This window comes from Coregonus lavaretus, assembly GCF_964263955.1.
Source record: "Coregonus lavaretus genome assembly, contig: HAP1_SCAFFOLD_465, whole genome shotgun sequence".
NCBI classification, from domain to species: domain Eukaryota; kingdom Metazoa; phylum Chordata; class Actinopteri; order Salmoniformes; family Salmonidae; genus Coregonus; species Coregonus lavaretus.
Genome location: NW_028164548.1, coordinates 330351 through 348421, shown reverse-complemented (window position 1 = coordinate 348421; position 18071 = coordinate 330351). Strand labels below are relative to the sequence as shown.

Genomic DNA, 18071 nt, shown 5'->3' with positions numbered 1-18071 from the left:
TCTGAAAGCCAGCTGTGTACTGACCAACCATTCATACTGGGATATAGACAGTCCTGTGTTCTGCTTTAGTAATATAAACACAGTCTGAAAGCCAGGTGTGTACTGACCAACCATTCATACTGGGATATAGACAGTCCTGTGTTCTGCTTTAGTAATATAAACACAGTCTGAAAGCCAGGTGTGTACTGACCAACCATTCATACTGGGATATAGACAGTCCTGTGTTCTGCTTTAGTAATATAAACACAGTCTGAAAGCCAGGTGTGTACTGACCAACCATTCATACTGGGATATAGACAGTCCTGTGTTCTGCTTTAGTAATATAAACACAGTCTGAAAGCCAGGTGTGTACTGACCAACCATTCATACTGGGAAATAGACAGTCCTGTGTTCTGCTTTAGTAATATAAACACAGTCTGAAAGCCAGGTGTGTACTGACCAACCATTCATACTGGGATATAGACAGTCCTGTGTTCTGCTTTAGTAATATAAACACAGTCTGAAAGCCAGGTGTGTACTGACCAACCATTCATACTGGGATATAGACAGTCCTGTGTTCTGCTTTAGTAATATAAACACAGTCTGAAAGCCAGGTGTGTACTGACCAACCATTCATACTGGGATATAGACAGTCCTGTGTTCTGCTTTAGTAATATAAACACAGTCTGAAAGCCAGGTGTGTACTGACCAACCATTCATACTGGGATATAGACAGTCCTGTGTTCTGCTTTAGTAATATAAACACAGTCTGAAAGCCAGGTGTGTACTGACCAACCATTCATACTGGGATATAGACAGTCCTGTGTTCTGCTTTAGTAATATAAACACAGTCTGAAAGCCAGGTGTGTACTGACCAACCATTCATACTGGGATCTAGACAGTCCTGTGTTCTGCTTGTAGGAATGCAGGATTTTAACTTCTGTCATATTTTGTCATTAGACAGTTTAATTGGATCAATCACCAGCATTCCATGTAACATTGAATAAATACATTAGATAAATTACTTTGTTCATTTAATGGGCCAGTTTCCCGGACAAAGATTAAGCCTAGTCTTGGACCTTAAATAACTTTCTATTGAAAGTTCCATTGATCATGCTTTAAGTCCAGCACTAGACTCAATCTGTGTCCAGGAAACTGGCCCCATATGTATAACTGACATGCTTGTCCTTGTTCAGGACTCCACACACTGGCTTCAGATTGAACCCTTGACTTCCACTGTCCAGGAAGTGACAATGTTCAGGTAAAATAACTACTTTTAACATTTCATTCCACTTGCTAGTGTATTTCCCCATTACCTTTGGGAATAGGCTTCTAATCCAACCTCTCCATTTGACGATTGACCCTCTCTACCATATATTGTTGTTGCCCTCAGGCACAGGACACCCAAAGGGCGTTATGAGTGCACAGTGTCTGGGCTCCGCTGGGTGTGTGACAGAGATGTCATTCTGAAGTATCACTTCAGGAACTGGTATCCCTACAGTCACCTTCTGAAAGACATGCAGTACGGACAAGGTGGTCCATTGCTGGACATCACTATGGAGTTAGGTGAACTGGAGGAAGTTCATCTGCCACACTTTGTCTGTTTAGGTAAAACCATATAGACATAGTATTCAGAAAGACATTTCCATGTAACTGAGTTTCACTTCCTGAATGAATAAATGAATATTCTGGGAGTTTGAGTTTACTGTGATCTGGTACCTCATATTCTTTGTGTTTTAGTTGGATGAATAATATAATATTTGTCTTTCTGTCTCCTTTTTATTGTGTTGTTCAGGGACCAACCATTCCCTGAGGAATGAGATGAAGATTCTTCATGTAGAGGAACATGGAGTGTCTGTTGAGGAAGTGCATGAGGTCACCAGATTCCATGCTAAGATTCTCCATCCCAAGTTCTCAGCTATCGCTGTTATACTGAGCTATATCTTTTTTTGGAACGTAGATGTCCACTGTGACGTGGTCCTCTATATGGCAGTAAAAAAGGCAACAGTAATTTCACGGCTGTACATGCTCCTCAGAAACTCCAGTCAGAAAGAGGTGAGGCACCATCATTGAAGTGACACCAGTATGTTGAAACTTACTAAAGGAAAGCTGATAGGTTGTTGAAAATATATAGATTACAAAGTTACAAAATCTATTTCTGTCTCATTCATTTGAAGAGCCAGTAGACGGCACTCTTCTCTCTGTTCGAAGGAGAACCCAATGCCCCGGGGCAGTGAAGGGGACATTGCCCCGTGTAAGGTGCTGTCTTTCGCATGGGACGTTAAACATGTTTCCTGACTCTCTGTGGTCACTAAAGATCCCATGGCACTTATCATAAGAGTAGGGGTGTTAATCCCGGTGTCCTGGCTAAATTCATTATCTGGCCCTCATACCATCATGGCCACCTAATCATCCCCAGCTTCCAATTGGCTCATTCATCCCCTTTCCCCTGTAACACTTCCCGAGGTCGTTGCTGTAAAATAGACTCTCTTCTCAGTCAATTACCTGGAAAATAAGGGTAAAATAAATAAAAAATAGTGTACACATTTTTGGGGGTTGATAAAAAGGATTGCTCAGTGAGCTGCATGTTGTGTGAATTATTAGACTACATTGTTCAGACTGACTACTACACTGCTCATTTTGTAGGCTGTTCGGGACCGGGAGAAGAATCAGGTGTCCCAAGGATATTCAGAATTTCTGCTGTCAAGTCCAAAGGGGTCCTTAAAGCTGAACAGTTGGTTTGCAGTCAAGAATCCCCATTCCTCCTCCATCTATCCAGAGGTGCAGTTTTAGCAGGCTGAGGACATGAATCTGTCATGTTATATATTAATAACTGGAATATCATTCTATTTCTTTCTCTCTCTCTCTCTGTCTGTCGTCTCAATCGTTGCACCATATGACCTTCTACAGAAGATTCAGCTGTTACCTGCAGACACCACACCAAGCTGTTGTAAGATGGTTATGAGAAACACAGGGGTTGACATTGAGATGGAGTTAATCGGGGATGATGAGAGGACAGTATGGAAATCAGTGGTATCAAAAGGTAAGAAATACTATATATGAACAGTATGTCAATCATAAATGTCCTTTTCTTCCAGATGCTATTAAAATGTTTTTATGATGTTTTATCTTGTTTGTCTTTTAGATGAATACAGCAAAGACTCTCATCCAATAGGTACGTTTGTTTTTGTGGACGAGGTTTATAAAACGGGTTATAGAGCGAACGTCTCTTCAAGTTGTGATGAAGGACACTGATGAAAGTCTTCATGAGTCATGTTCAGTGGGGTGATGAAGACCTTCATGAGTCATGTTCATTGGGGTGATGAAGGTCTTCATGAGTCATGTTCAGTGGGGTGATGAAGGTCTTCATGAGTCATGTTCAGTGGGGTGATGAAGGTCTTCATGAGTCATGTTCAGTGGGGTGATGAAGGTCTTCATGAGTCATGTTCAGTGGGGTGATGAAGGTCTTCATGAGTCATGTTCAGTGGGGTGATGAAGACCTTCATGAGTCATGTTCAGTGGTGTGTAATGCTACGGAACATTCAGACAGAAACCCAGTGCCTTGCAAAAGTATCTGCATCACATTTTATTGTGTTACAAAGCAGGATTAAAGGGGATTTAATTGTCATTTTATGTCAACAATCTACACAAAATACTCTAATGTCAAAGTGGAAGAATATTTATATATATATATATATTTAGATTGATAGAAATGAAATAGCTCCCTGAGTCAATACATGTTAGAAACACCTTGGCAGCCATTACAGCTGGGAGTCTTCTTGTCTAAGTCTCTAAGAGCTTTACACACCTGGATTGTACAATATTAGCCCATTATTCTTTTCATAATTCTTCAAGCTCTGTCAAGATGTTGGGCATCGTGGCTAGACTGCAGTTTTCAAGTCTTGCAATAGATTTTCAAGCAGATTTAAGTCAAAACTGTAACTTGGCCACTCAGGAACATTCACTGTCTTCTTGGTAAGCAACTCCAGTGTAGATGTGGCCTTGTGTTGTAGGTTATTGTCCTGCTGAAAGGTGAATTCCTCTCCCAGTGTCTGGTGAAAAGTAGACTGAAGCAGGTTTTCCTCTGGGATTTAGTCTGTTCTTAGCTCCATCCCGTTTCTTTTTATCCTGAAAAACTCCTCAGTATTTGCCGATGTCAAGTATACCCATAACATGATGCAGCCACCACCGTGCTTGAAAATAAGGAGGCAGTTACTCAGTGATGTGTTGTGTTTGATTTGCCCCAAACATGAGGCTTTGCATTTAGGCCAAAAAGTATATTCCTTTGCCGTTTCCTTTTGCAGTATTACTTTAGTACCTTTTTGCATATAAGATGCATGTTTTGGAATATTTTTATTCTGTATATTTGTGTTATTTTAAGTCATTATTGTGGAGTCACTACAATGTTGTTGATCCATCCTCAGTTTTCTCCCATCACAGCCATTGAACTCTGTAGCTGTTTTAAAATCACCAATGGCCTCATGGTGACATCACTAAGCAGTTTCCTTCCTGTCCTGCAGCTCAGTTCAGAAGGACGACTGTATCTTTGATGTGTCTGGGTGGTTTAATACATCACCCACAGAATAATTATTAACTTGACCATGCTTAAAGAGATATTCAATGTCTGATGTGTTATTGTTACCCATCTACCAATCACTGTCCTTCTTTATGAGGCTTTCAAAAAAGATCCCTGGTCTTTGTATATAGTTGAATCTGTGCTTGAAATGCGATACTTGACTGAGGGACCTTCCAGATGTTGAATGTATGGGGGACAGGCCCACTTTGACATTAGAGGATTCTGAGTAGATTGTTGATAAAACATTAATAATCTATTTTCAATGACTTCTCAATAAACCTAACAGGAAAAATTATTATTTCAATTTTTTATTTTAAATTGACTGACTTTAATTGGAATTGACCACAACCCTGGAGTCGGCTCTATACAAGAAATGACTATCAGAGGAATGATAACTGGAGAGACTGGAAGATGTAGAAACAGCTGCTGTTAACCCTAAAGCCATATTAATTTAATTGACCCCCCCTTCAGCATTAACAGTCCCTGACATTCCTGCTGAGGAGTTTCTGAAGAAACACTGGGCTAAACTAATTCAGCGAACCAAAAACTCAATGCCAATAGCAGATGATCTGTGGTCAAAGAACATGATTGGTGAAGAAGAGCACTCCAGAATAACAGCTGAAACAACTGAACAGGACCGAATGAGAAAACTACTGAAAGCAGTCATCCCCAAAGGACCAGAAGTGACGGGAGCTTGTCTCAAAGCTCTCGTTGAACATGAAAACCATCTTGTTAAGGACTTGAGTGAATCTAGGTAAGACAGTTTTCATTTCTCCCTCCCTTGAATATGTGTAATGATTAAATATAGGTCCAATAAAAACACAGCTACCCAGATCAAAGAGGAACTGTTTTTCCAGAATGGAAGCATGTTTTAGTGTTTCTGTCTGTAATAAATGACTGTTATCTTATTGTAGTTACATCATAGGACCATCATCACATCATTATCTCAGGTGGAACTCCTCCTTCTCCTCCATACTTTCTGATCTCTCTCTTCCCTTCTCCTCCATACTTTCTGATCTCTCTCTTCCCTTCTCCTCCATACTTTCTGATCTCTCTCTTCCCATCTCCTCCATACTTTCTGATCTCTCTCTTCCCTTCTCCTCCATACTTTCTGATCTCTCTCTTCCCTTCTCCTCCATACTTTCTGATCTCTCTCTCCCCTTCTCCTCCATACTTTCTGATATCTCTCTCCCCTTCTCCTCCATACTTTCTGATCTCTCTCTTCCCTTCTCCTCCATACTTTCTGATCTCTCTTCCCTTCTCCTCCATACTTTCTGATCTCTCTCTTCCCTTCTCCTCCATACTTTCTGATCTCTCTCTCCCCTTCTCCTCCATACTTTCTGATCTCTCTTCCCTTCTCCTCCATACTTTCTGATCTCTCTCTTCCCTTCTCCTCCATACTTTCTGATCTCTCTCTTCCCTTCTCCTCCATACTTTCTGATCTCTCTCTTCCCTTCTCCTCCCTACTTTCTGATCTCTCTCTTCCCTTCTCCTCCATACTTTCTGATCTCTCTTCCCTTCTCCTCCATACTTTCTGATCTCTCTTCCCTTCTCCTCCATACTTTCTGATCTCTCTCTTCCCTTCTCCTCCATACTTTCTGATCTCTCTCTCTTCCCTTCTCCTCCATACTTTCTGATCTCTCTCTTCCCTTCTCCTCCATACTTTCTGATCTCTCTCTTCCCTTCTCCTCCCTACTTTCTGATCTCTCTCTTCCCTTCTCCTCCATACTTTCTGATCTCTCTCTTCCCTTCTCCTCCATACTTTCTGATCTCTCTCTTCCCTTCTCCTCCATACTTTCTGATCTCTCTCTTCCCTTCTCCTCCATACTTTCTGATCTCTCTCTTCCCTTCTCCTCCATACTTTCTGGTCTCTCTCTCCCCTTCTCCTCCATACTTTCTGATCTCTCTCTTCCCTTCTCCTCCATACTTTCTGATCTCTCTCTTCCCTTCTCCTCCATACTTTCTGATCTCTCTCTTCCCTTCTCCTCCATACTTTCTGATCTCTCTCTTCCCTTCTCCTCCATACTTTCTGATCTCTCTTCCCTTCTCCTCCATACTTTCTGATCTCTCTTCCCTTCTCCTCCATACTTTCTGATCTCTCTCTTCCCTTTCTCCTCCATACTTTCTGATCTCTCTCTCCCCTTCTCCTCCATACTTTCTGATCTCTCTCTCCCCTTCTCCTCCATACTTTCTGATCTCTCTCTTCCCTTCTCCTCCATACTTTCTGATCTCTCTCTCCCCTTCTCCTCCATACTTTCTGATCTCTCTCTTCCCTTCTTCTCCATACTTTCTGATCTCTCTCTTCCCTTCTCCTCCATACTTTCTGATCTCTCTCTTCCCTTCTCCTCCATACTTTCTGATCTCTCTCTCTTCCCTTCTCCTCCATACTTTCTGATCTCTCTCTTCCCTTCTCCTCCATACTTTCTGATCTCTCTCTTCCCTTCTCCTCCATCCTCTTTCTTGTAGAACCTAATCTGAAGACGCTGAGGCCTGTCTCCTAGTCTGTGGACTAAGACACTTCTTCACCTAATCTGAAGACGCTGAGGCCTGTCTCCTAGTCTGTGGACTAAGACACTTCTTCACCTAATCTGAAGACGCTGAGGCCTGTCTCCTAGTCTGTGGACTAAGACACTTCTTCACCTAATCTGAAGCCGCTGAGGCCTGTCTCCTAGTATGTGGACTAAGACACTTCTTCACCTAATCTGAAGACGCTGAGGCCTGTCTCCTAGTCTGTGGACTAAGACACTTCTTCACCTAATCTGAAGACGCTGAGGCCTGTCTCCTAGTCTGTGGACTAAGACACTTCTTCACCTAATCTGAAGCCGCTGAGGCCTGTCTCCTAGTATGTGGACTAAGACACTTCTTCACCTAATCTGAAGACGCTGAGGCCTGTCTCCTAGTCTGTGGACTAAGACACTTCTTCACCTAGGAATGTATTGTGTGTGTGTGTGTCTTTGTATATACTGTGTGTGTCTATCTGTGTGTGTGAGTTGGTCTCTGATTACTGTGATTAGTTCAATGTAACGTCATATACTATACATTATAATCAGTCTGTTTTGGGTTTGCAGAATCATTGTATATCATTGGTTTTCCATCCTATCATGTTACCACACAGATGTGACTGTCTAGCTCAGCGGTTCCCAAACTTTCCCATTCTGGAGACCATCAAATCACCGTCCAAAGCTCTTGAGGACCACCATTCGCGGAATCGCTGATTTTTTTTCACATCAAATATATTGTCGGTCAAATTCTATCAATAGATGTGAATGTAACAAAGCCTGTAAAGGTCTTATTATCATTATAAACTAGTTGCATTGTGAAAAGGAATGTAAAATTGATTATAATACCATTAATACTCCCAACTGCTATTATTTTTGAATAATGTAATTGCAGTTTTACTAGATAGAATCTTAACTTATAGGCTGAATACTTGTATTAAGTGGATGAAGACTTTAGATGAACCTATGGGTGTTGAATCCGCCCACTGTGTTGAAATAGGAAGTCCATTTATAATGAAGTAGGGGAACGGGTCTACCTCTTATTGTAGATCAATGGTGCCGCTACTTCGCTTCACCTCCGTTCTGCCAGTATGAATAAACAAGACCGAGAAAGAATAAGGTCGTGACCTCGGCGATTTTCCTTCAAAATAAAAGTCCCACAATGATGATAGTGATTTTTTTTTTTTTAAATTACTGAAATTCGTAACATTTATTGTATTAAATATCTGACACTAACACCTCTATTTCAGTCTTGGAAAAGTTTTTTCTTAGCTTTTGTTGTTTCATTTCATTGTAAGGCTTTGTACATTCTCCACGGGCTTTAAAGGGATGATTTTGACCATATCTGGTTAATTAGGGGCGTTTATAAATGCTAAATAGCCAAAGTAATACACAAGAACTGAGGCTGAGAACAACTGGTATTTATCAATGGCGATCTCCTACGTTTGCGTCATAGGATTGGTTAATACATCATACTTTTTCTATGCATACCAACAAAATTGCGTTTATATGTTGTATTTTAAGATAGATTCTACACAATATTTATAAATTGATAAATGTGTACAAAAGCATTGAGATGTATAAACTTGGCGCATTCATGTTTGCAGTTATAAAATCAGACCTGTTGTAAAACGGTGCCTGCATGAACTAGCGTTATGAAATACACCCATCATCAATCTTTTATGGTGACAATAACGACCTTATTTGCTGTATAGTTGGGAAGTATTGGAATTAGGCCCAGACAGTATATCTACAGAACATATCCATGGCGAACTTCAAATGTCTTTGGAGGTGTTGGCAGAATGTTTTATTTTACAGTGACATTTGCTGTCGGTCTATCTGACCGTTTCTGAAAGACAAAAACACTTGCAAATAGTTGTGGACCTGTAAACAGATCGTTGGAATGAAGTAATGTTTTGCATTCACTTTTTCCCGAAACTAAATATGCTTCACTGCCCACAAATTCGGAAACATTGTCTACTCGAAAAAATTAAAATAAACGAGTTTATTGGTAGCCTTCACACTTCAATCCAAAAGATCAGCTGTCTGTTCACCTGTTCCATTCTGCTGTATGTTATAAACCGCGCCGCGCACCCTGTCATCTGCATAGAGCAAACACTTTAAATAATAGCCTCTCTGATAGGCCCAATTAAATGAGAAATGCGCATGGTCATTTGTTGTATGGCTACATCGGGAATATGAACTCATCATGGCCAGAAAAGGTGAGGAATTTATTATGCAATGATTATGATAATGTATTATGTTTATAAATGAAATATTGTCTACGCAAGAAATGTCACATTACATCATTCAGACTTAGCCTACAAACGTCAAGGGAAAAGGTGAAACGTCTGTTCTAACGTTAAACTGCGCTTCGGATCGGATCGCATAGAGCAAAATAGGCTGCTGGAAATACTGTAGCTGATCTATTTACTACTGTGAAGTGGGTCCTATTAAATGAGAGACGGGACGAATGGTAGCCAATCCGAACTTGTTGTAGGCCTATAGGATATTTCGCGAGTATAGGCTTTATTCTGCAATAACAGGAAATATATGCCTATTTCTAATTATTTTAGAATGTAAAGATAAATGGATTTTCACTAGCAGCAAATGATTGCATCTTGTTATTATATTTAGCTAGGCCTACCTGTTATTTTGTTCTGAATAAGAGTCTCGTCATATATTCCCCATCTGCACAAAGCTACTAGGCTACTTTTGCCTTCTTAATGTGCAAGACTTCAACCACTAGAAACTGTGCGCACGCATGGTCTAAAGTTTACAGCAAATTCTCAGGTCAAGTTCCGTTTTTATAAATGACAACATTTGCGTGAAAAGTGGCACATGCATGTTTTGTGGCATATTTTGTGTGTAGGCAACGTTTATAAATGAGACCCCTGGTATTATAGAGCAAAATACTTGAAATAGCTGATCTATTTACTGCTGTGAAGTGGGTCCAATTAAACGAGAGATGGTTGGAACAGTAACCTTGTTGTAGGTCTATATGCTACCTCGTGAGTATGAAACCATCACAGAAAAGGTGAGGAATTTATTATGCAATGAGCATGGAAACGAAATAAATAATAGCCTAGGAAATAGATGTCTATTTCTAATTATTTTAAAACGCATAGATAAACGAAATACATTTTCTCTCTTCTCTCTAACGGCATCTTGTTATTAACCTTTTTATTGTTATGAATTAGCATGTCCATCATATCCCACATTTACACAAAATACTAATGCACCAATTTGTAAGTCGCTTTGGATAAGAGCGTCTGCTAAATGACGTAAATGTAAATGTAAATGTACTAATCTACTTGCCTTCTTGCAATGCAAGACTTCAACCGCTAGAAACGGTGAATACGCATGGTCTAAAGTTTGCGGGAAGGTGAGTCTGTCTGTCTGTCTGTCTGTCTGTCTGTCTGTCTGTCTCTGTCTTTCTTTCTTTCTTTCCTAAAACATGACATTTCTACCTTTTAGATTTTGTGGCATAGAGAAAGTTAAAATATCAGACAGTGGAGGTGATATAAATAACTCTGAGCAAAAGAGAATGTTTTTGGATTTTCACCCTCCAGACATTATTTCCTGAAGGTCGTAATGATGTAATGCCTATATATGTTATGTTGTAAATGTGAACATGAATTAATGCCCCCATTTCAGATTACTCTGACGTATTTCAAATAGCCACCCTTTGCATTGATGACAGCTTTGCACACTCTTGGCATTCTCTCAACCAGCTTCATGAGGTAGTCACCTGGAATGCATTTCAATTAACAGGTGTGCCTTCTTAAAAGTTAATTTGTGGAATTTATTTCCTTCTTAATGCATTTGAGCCAATCAGTTGTGTGGTGACAAGGTAGGGGGGTATACAGAAGATAGCCCTATTTGGTAAAAGACCATGTCCATATTATGGCAAGGACAGCTCAAATAAGCAAAGAGAAACCACAGTTCATCATTACTTTAAGACATGAAGGTCAGTCAATACGGAAAATATATTATAAATATATACCTCAGCATATCTTTATTGTAATATATTCTAAATACAGCATATCTTTATTGTAATATATTCTAAATACAGCATATCTTTATTGTAATATATTCTTAATATATACCACAGGATAAATGTAGTGTAGTCAGTCTGTTAAGGTGAGGTGTTGTAAATGTAGTGTAGTCACCTCTGTTAAGGTGAGGTGTTGTAAATGTAGTGTAGTCAGTCTGTTAAGGTGAGGTGTTGTAAATGTAGTGTAGTCACCTCTGTTAAGGTGAGGTGTTGTAAATGTAGTGTAGTCAGTATGTTAAGGTGAGGTGTTGTAAATGTAGTGTAGTCAGTCTGTTAAGGTGAGGTGTTGTAAATGTAGTGTAGTCACCTCTGTTAAGGTGAGGTGTTGTAAATGTAGTGTAGTCAGTCTGTTAAGATGAGGTGTTGTAAATGTAGTGTAGTCAGTCTGTTAAGGTGAGGTGTTGTAAATGTAGTGTAGTCAGTCTGTTAAGGTGAGGTGTTGTAAATGTAGTGTAGTCAGTCTGTTAAGGTGTGGTGTTGTAAATGTAGTGTAGTCAGTCTGTTAAGGTGAGGTGTTGTAAATGTAGTGTAGTCAGTCTGTTAAGGTGAGGTGTTGTAAATGTAGTGTAGTCACCTCTGTTAAGGTGAGGTGCTGTAAATGTAGTGTAGTCAGTCTGTTAAGGTGAGGTGTTGTAAATGTAGTGTAGTCACCTCTGTTAAGGTGAGGTGTTGTAAATGTAGTGTAGTCAGTCTGTTAAGGTGAGGTGTTGTAAATGTAGTGTAGTCACCTCTGTTAAGGTGAGGTGTTGTAAATGTAGTGTAGTCACCTCTGTTAAGGTGAGGTGTTGTAAATGTAGTGTAGTCACCTCTGTTAAGGTGAGGTGTTGTAAATGTAGTGTAGTCAGTCTGTCAAGGTGAGGTGTTGTAAATGTAGTGTAGTCACCTCTGTTAAGGTGAGGTGTTGTAAATGTAGTGTAGTCACCTCTGTTAAGGTGAGGTGTTGTAAATGTAGTGTAGTCAGTCTGTCAAGGTGAGGTGTTGTAAATGTAGTGTAGTCAGTCTGTTAAGGTGAGGTGTTGTAAATGTAGTGTAGTCAGTCTGTTAAGGTGAGGTGTTGTAAATGTAGTGTAGTCACCTCTGTTAAGGTGAGGTGTTGTAAATGTAGTGTAGTCAGTCTGTTAAGGTGAGGTGTTGTAAATGTAGTGTAGTCGTAGTCAGTCTGTCAAGGTGAGGTGTTGTAAATGTAGTGTAGTCAGTCTGTTAAGGTGAGGTGTTGTAAATGTAGTGTAGTCAGTCTGTTAAGGTGAGGTGTTGTAAATGTAGTGTAGTCAGTCTGTTAAGGTGAGGTGTTGTAAATGTAGTGTAGTCAGTCTGTTAAGGTGAGGTGTTGTAAATGTAGTGTAGTCAGTCTGTTAAGGTGAGGTGTTGTAAATGTAGTGTAGTCAGTCTGTTAAGATGAGGTGTTGTAAATGTAGTGTAGTCAGTCTGTTAAGGTGAGGTGTTGTAAATGTAGTGTAGTCAGTCTGTTAAGGTGAGGTGTTGTAAATGTAGTGTAGTCAGTCTGTTAAGGTGAGGTGTTGTAAATGTAGTGTAGTCAGTCTGTTAAGGTGAGGTGTTGTAAATGTAGTGTAGTCAGTCTGTCAAGGTGTGGTGTTGTAAATGTAGTGTAGTCAGTCTCTTAAGGTGAGGTGTTGTAAATGTAGTGTAGTCAGTCTGTTAAGGTGAGGTGTTGTAAATGTAGTGTAGTCAGTCTGTTAAGGTGAGGTGTTGTAAATGTAGTGTAGTCAGTCTGTTAAGGTGAGGTGTTGTAAATGTAGTGTAGTCAGTCTGTTAAGGTGAGGTGTTGTAAATGTAGTGTAGTCACCTATGTTAAGGTGAGGTGTTGTAAATGTAGTGTAGTCAGTCTGTTAAGGTGAGGTGTTGTAAATGTAGTGTAGTCAGTCTGTTAAGGTGAGGTGTTGTAAATGTAGTGTAGTCAGTCTGTTAAGGTGAGGTGTTGTAAATGTAGTGTAGTCAGTCTGTTAAGGATTGGTGTTGTAAATGTAGTGTAGTCAGTCTGTTAAGGTGAGGTGTTGTAAATGTAGTGTAGTCACCTCTGTTAAGGTGAGGTGTTGTAAATGTAGTGTAGTCACCTCTGTTAAGGTGAGGTGTTGTAAATGTAGTGACGTCACCTCTGTTAAGGTGTGTGTGTGTGTGTGTGTGTGTGTGTGTGTGTGTGTGTGTGTGTGTGTGTGTGTGTGTGTGTGTGTTAGAGAGAGAGACAGATCCTATGTCAATAAGCTCTAAGGTCCTATGTTACCACACAGTGTATAGAGTACGTACTCTCAAATGACACCCTTTTCCCTATATAGTGCACTACTTTTGATATTGCATTATGCTCAATCTCCACCCCTCCTTCTCTCCACCCCTCCCTCCCTCCCTCCCTCCCTCCCTCCCTCCCTCCCTCCCTCCCTCTCTCCACCCCTCCTTCTCTCCACCTCTCCTCCCTCCACTCCACCTCTCCCTCTCTCGAGATAAACTGTTGGCACCTTTTTATTTTATTTTTTATTTCACCTTTATTTAACCAGGTAAACCAGTTGAGAACAAGTTCTCATTTACAACTGCGACCTGGCCAAGATAAAGCATAGCAGTGCGATAAAAACAACAACACAGAGTTACATATGGGGTAAAACAAAACAAAAATAAATAAAAAATACAACAGAAATACAATTAATATACAGTGTGCAAATTTAGCAAGTTATGGAGGTAAGGCAATAAAATAGGCTATAGTGCAAAATAATTACAATTTAGTATTAACACTGGAATGATGTGCAAGAGATGATGTGCAAATAGAGATACTGGGGTACAGATGAGCAAAATAAATAACAATATAGGGATGAGGTAGTTGGGCGGGCTAATTTCAGATGGGCTGTGTACAGGTGCAGTGATCGGTAAGGTGCTCTGACAACTGATGCTTAAAGTTAGTGAGGGAGATAAGCGTCTCCAGCTTCAGAGATTTTTGCAATTTGTTCCAGTCATTGGCAGCAGAGAACTGGAAGGAATTGCGGCCAAAGGAGGTGTTGGCTTTGGGGATGACCAGTGAGATATACCCGCTGGAGCGCAGACTACGGGTGGGTGTTGCTATGGTGACCAATGAGCTAAGATAAGGCGGGGATTTGCCTAGCAGTGATTTATAGATGGCCTGGAGCCAGTGGGTTTGGCGACGAATATGTAGTGAGGACCAGCCAACAAGAGCGTACAGGTCACAGTGGTGGGTATTATATGGGGCTTTGGAGACAAAACGGATGGCACTGTGATAGACAACATCCAATTTGCTGAGTAGAGTGTTGGAGGCTATTTTGTAAATGACATCGCCGAAGTCAAGGATCGGTAGGATAGTCAGTTTTACAAGGGCATGTTTGGCAGCATGAGTGAAGGAGGCTTTGTTGCGAAATAGGAAACCGATTCTAGATTTAACTTTGGATTGGAGATTCTTAATGTGAGTCTGGAAGGAGAGTTTACAGTCTAACCAGACACCTAGATATTTGTAGTTGTCCACGTACTCTAGGTCAGACCCGTCTAGAGTAGTGATTCTAGTCGGGTGGGCGGGTGCAAGCAGCGTTCGGTTGAAGAGCATGCATTTTGTTTTACTAGTGTTTAAGAGCAGTTGGAGGCTACTGAAGGAGTGTTGTATGGAATTGAAGCTCGTTTGGAGGTTTGTTAACACAGTGTCCAATGAAGGGCCAGATGTATACAAAATGGTGTCGTCTGCGTAGAGGTGGATCTGAGAGTCACCAGCAGCAAGAGCGACGTCATTGATATACACAGAGAAAAGAGTTGGCCCAAGAATTGAACCCTGTGGCACCCCCATAGAGACTGCCATAGGTCCAGACAACAGGCCCTCCGATTTGACACATTGAACTCTATCTGAGAAGTAGTTGGTGAACCAGGCGAGGCAGTCATTAGAGAAACCAAGGCTATTTAGTCTGCCAATAAGAATGCGGTGGTTGACAGAGTCGAAAGCCTTGGCCAGGTCAATGAAAACGGCTGCACAGTACTGTCTATTATCGTTCGCGGTTATAATATCGTTTAGGACCTTGAGCGTGGCTGAAGTGCACCCATGACCAGCTCGGAAACCGGATTGCATAGCGGAGAAGGTACGGTGGGATTCGAAATGGTTGGTGATCTGTTTGTTGACTTGGCTTTCAAAAACTTTTGAAAGGCAGGGCAGGATGGATATGGGTCTGTAACAGTTTGGATCTAGAGTGTCACCCCCTTTGAAGAGGGGGATGACCGCGGCAGCTTTCCAATCTCTGGGGATCTCAGACGTTACGAAAGAGAGGTTGAACAGGCTAGTAATAGGGGTTGCGACAACTTCGGCGGCTAGTTTTAGAAAGAAAGGGTCCAGATTGTCTAGTCCAGATGATTTGTAGGGGTCCAGATTTTGCAGCTCTTTTAGAACATCAGCTGTCTGGATTTGTGTGAAGGAGAAGCGGGGGGGGCATGGGCAAGTTGCAGCGGAGGGTGCAGAGCTGGTGGCCGGGGTAGTGGTAGCCAGGTGGAAAGCATGGCCAGCCGTAGCAAAATGCTTGTTGAAATTCTCGATTATTGTAGATTTATCGGTGGTGATAGTGTTTCCTAGCCTCAGTGCAGTGGGCAGCTGGGAGGAAGTGCTCTTATTTTCCATGGACTTTACAGTGTCCCAAAACTTTTTGGAGTTAGTGCTACAGGATGCAAATTTCTGTTTGAAAAAGTTAGCCTTTGCTTTCCTAACTGCTTGTGTATATTGGTTCCTAACTTCCCTGAAAAGTTGCATATCACGGGGGCTATTTGATGCTAATGCAGTACGCCACAGGATGTTTTTGTGCTGGTCAAGGGCAGTCAAGTCTGAGGAGAACCAGGGGCTATATCTGTTCTTAGTTCTGTATTTTTTGAATGGGGCATGTCTATTTAAGATTGAGAGGAAATTACTTTTAAAGAACAACCAGGCATCCTCTACTGACGGAATGAGATCTATATCCATCCAGGATACCTGGGCCAGGTCAATTAGGAAGGCCTGCTCGCTGAAGTGTTTTTGGGAGCGTTTGACAGTGATGAGGGGTGGTCGTTTGACCGCGGACCCGTTACGGACGCAGGCAATAAGGCAGTGATCGCTGAGATCCTGGTTGAAGACAGCGGAGGTGTATTTAGAGGGTAAGTTAGTCAGGATGATATCTATGAGGGTACCCATGTTTACGGATTTAGGGTTGTACCTGGTAGGTTCGTTGATAATTTGCGTGAGGTTGAGGGCATCTAGCTTGGATTGTAGGATGGCTGGGGTATTAAGCATATCCCAATTTAGGTCACCAAGCAGTACGAACTCTGAGGATAGATGGGGGGCAATCAGTTCACATATGGTGTCCAGGGCACAACTGGGGGCTGAGGGGGGTCTGTAGCAAGCGGCAACAGTGAGAGATTTATTTCTGGAAAGGTGGATTTTTAGAACTAAAAGCTCAAACTGTTTGGGCACAGACCTGGATAGTATGATGGAGCTCTGCAGGCTATCTCTACAGTAGATTGCAACTCCACCCCCTTTGGCAGTTCTATCTAGACGGAAAATGTTATAGTTGGGGATGGAAATTTCAGAATTTTTGGTGGCCTTCCTAAGCCAGGATTCAGACACTGCTAGAACATCAGGGTTGGCGGAGTGTGCTAACGCAGTGAATAACTCAAACTTAGGAAGGAGGCTTCTGATATTTATGTGCAGAAAACCAAGACCTCATGTGAAGTCAAGCAGTGCATGGGCGTATTCACTAAGGGCACTATTCCAACTTATGAAATTACGCCTTTCCTACGCACTGCTCATAGTTTCTATTCAGAAATATTGGAAGATGGAAAAAAACGTGTACAATAGGGGTTGAATAGGGGGGTCCTATACATTTACCCTAATTCTCATTTCTCACTAATCATGGAACTGTATGAAACCGGTTCAGTCGTCGTGAACCGTGAACCAGGCTACAGGTTTAACCTGCTACGTGTGGTCTGAGTTCCATAATGATTCAAACAGGCTACATGTCCTAAATTCTTGCCCAACGTTAGCCTAATGCTAACGACCCTCAGGAACAACTGACGTGACAGAGGAAAGAAAGGGAAACAGAATGGAATGATGCTAAATGTAAGCTACAAATGGAAGAAAACGAACACCAAAGTGACAGTTATAAATGTATGTGGGTTTTACTGACGGTGGCTCTCGATAGTGGCTGATATTTAACATGATACAACTTGTAAAATAAACGGAGAAAAGCCCGGGCATAGCCTATAATTAAAACATTCCGAAGCTCATACATCAACTCGGCAGGTTCAGTCCTACAGAAGCCTAAAGCTTGGGGGTCCAAATTGCATCCACGCCTATTATGAGGTCACACCAGTAGAGGTGCGTGCGTAAAATCACTGGGGAAGACAGAAAAATACAATACAATCTATGTGTTGTAATATTTGTTTTGCTCTATAACCTGTTAATTCATATGCCTTGCGACCCTGATATAGGCTTTAGGCCTAAAGGTCGAGACAATAAGAAGACACAGTGGCAGAATAAATTCAACCACACCTTTGTTTTATCACAAAACCAGAGAGCAACTTCTGTCCGGTTAAGTCCACAATACATATTCTATGTAACAGACAGTTACATGACCTACATCATGGTCAAGCAAGTTAATGTTTCCGATCACTAAACAACTATTGATTTAGAACCACAGAGAGTTACCGCAAGTTGTAAATGCAGTGTAGTCACCTCTGTTAAGGTGTGTGTGTGTGTCTGTGTGTGTGTGTGTGTGTGTGTGTGTGTTAGAGAGAGAGACAGATCCTATGTCAATAAGCTCTAAGGTCCTATGTTACTACACAGTGTATAGAGTACGTACTCTCAAATGACACCCTTTTCCCTATATAGTGCACTACTTTTGATATTGCACTATGCTCAATCTCCACCTCTCCTCCCTCCCTCCACCCCCCCCCCCCTCCCTCCCTCCCTCCCTCCCTCCACTCCACCTCTCCCTCTCTCCCCCCA

The 18071-nt window shown here is 41.4% G+C and overlaps 1 protein-coding gene across 1 annotated transcript; it reads left to right on the top strand.

The window, feature by feature from the left end:
* The first annotated feature begins 1101 nt into the window (after window positions 1-1101).
* Window positions 1102-8296, top strand: LOC311116924 (NACHT, LRR and PYD domains-containing protein 1 homolog). The gene is made up of 8 exons (XM_084191942.1): window positions 1102-1240; window positions 1373-1587; window positions 1775-2034; window positions 2626-2760; window positions 2890-3022; window positions 3125-3154; window positions 5027-5309; window positions 7022-8296. The coding sequence occupies exons 1-8, from the start codon at window positions 1158-1160 to the stop codon at window positions 7026-7028; spliced, it is 1146 nt and encodes a 381-aa protein (XP_084048068.1). The 5' UTR covers window positions 1102-1157; the 3' UTR covers window positions 7029-8296.
* Window positions 8297-18071: the final 9775 nt, after the last annotated feature.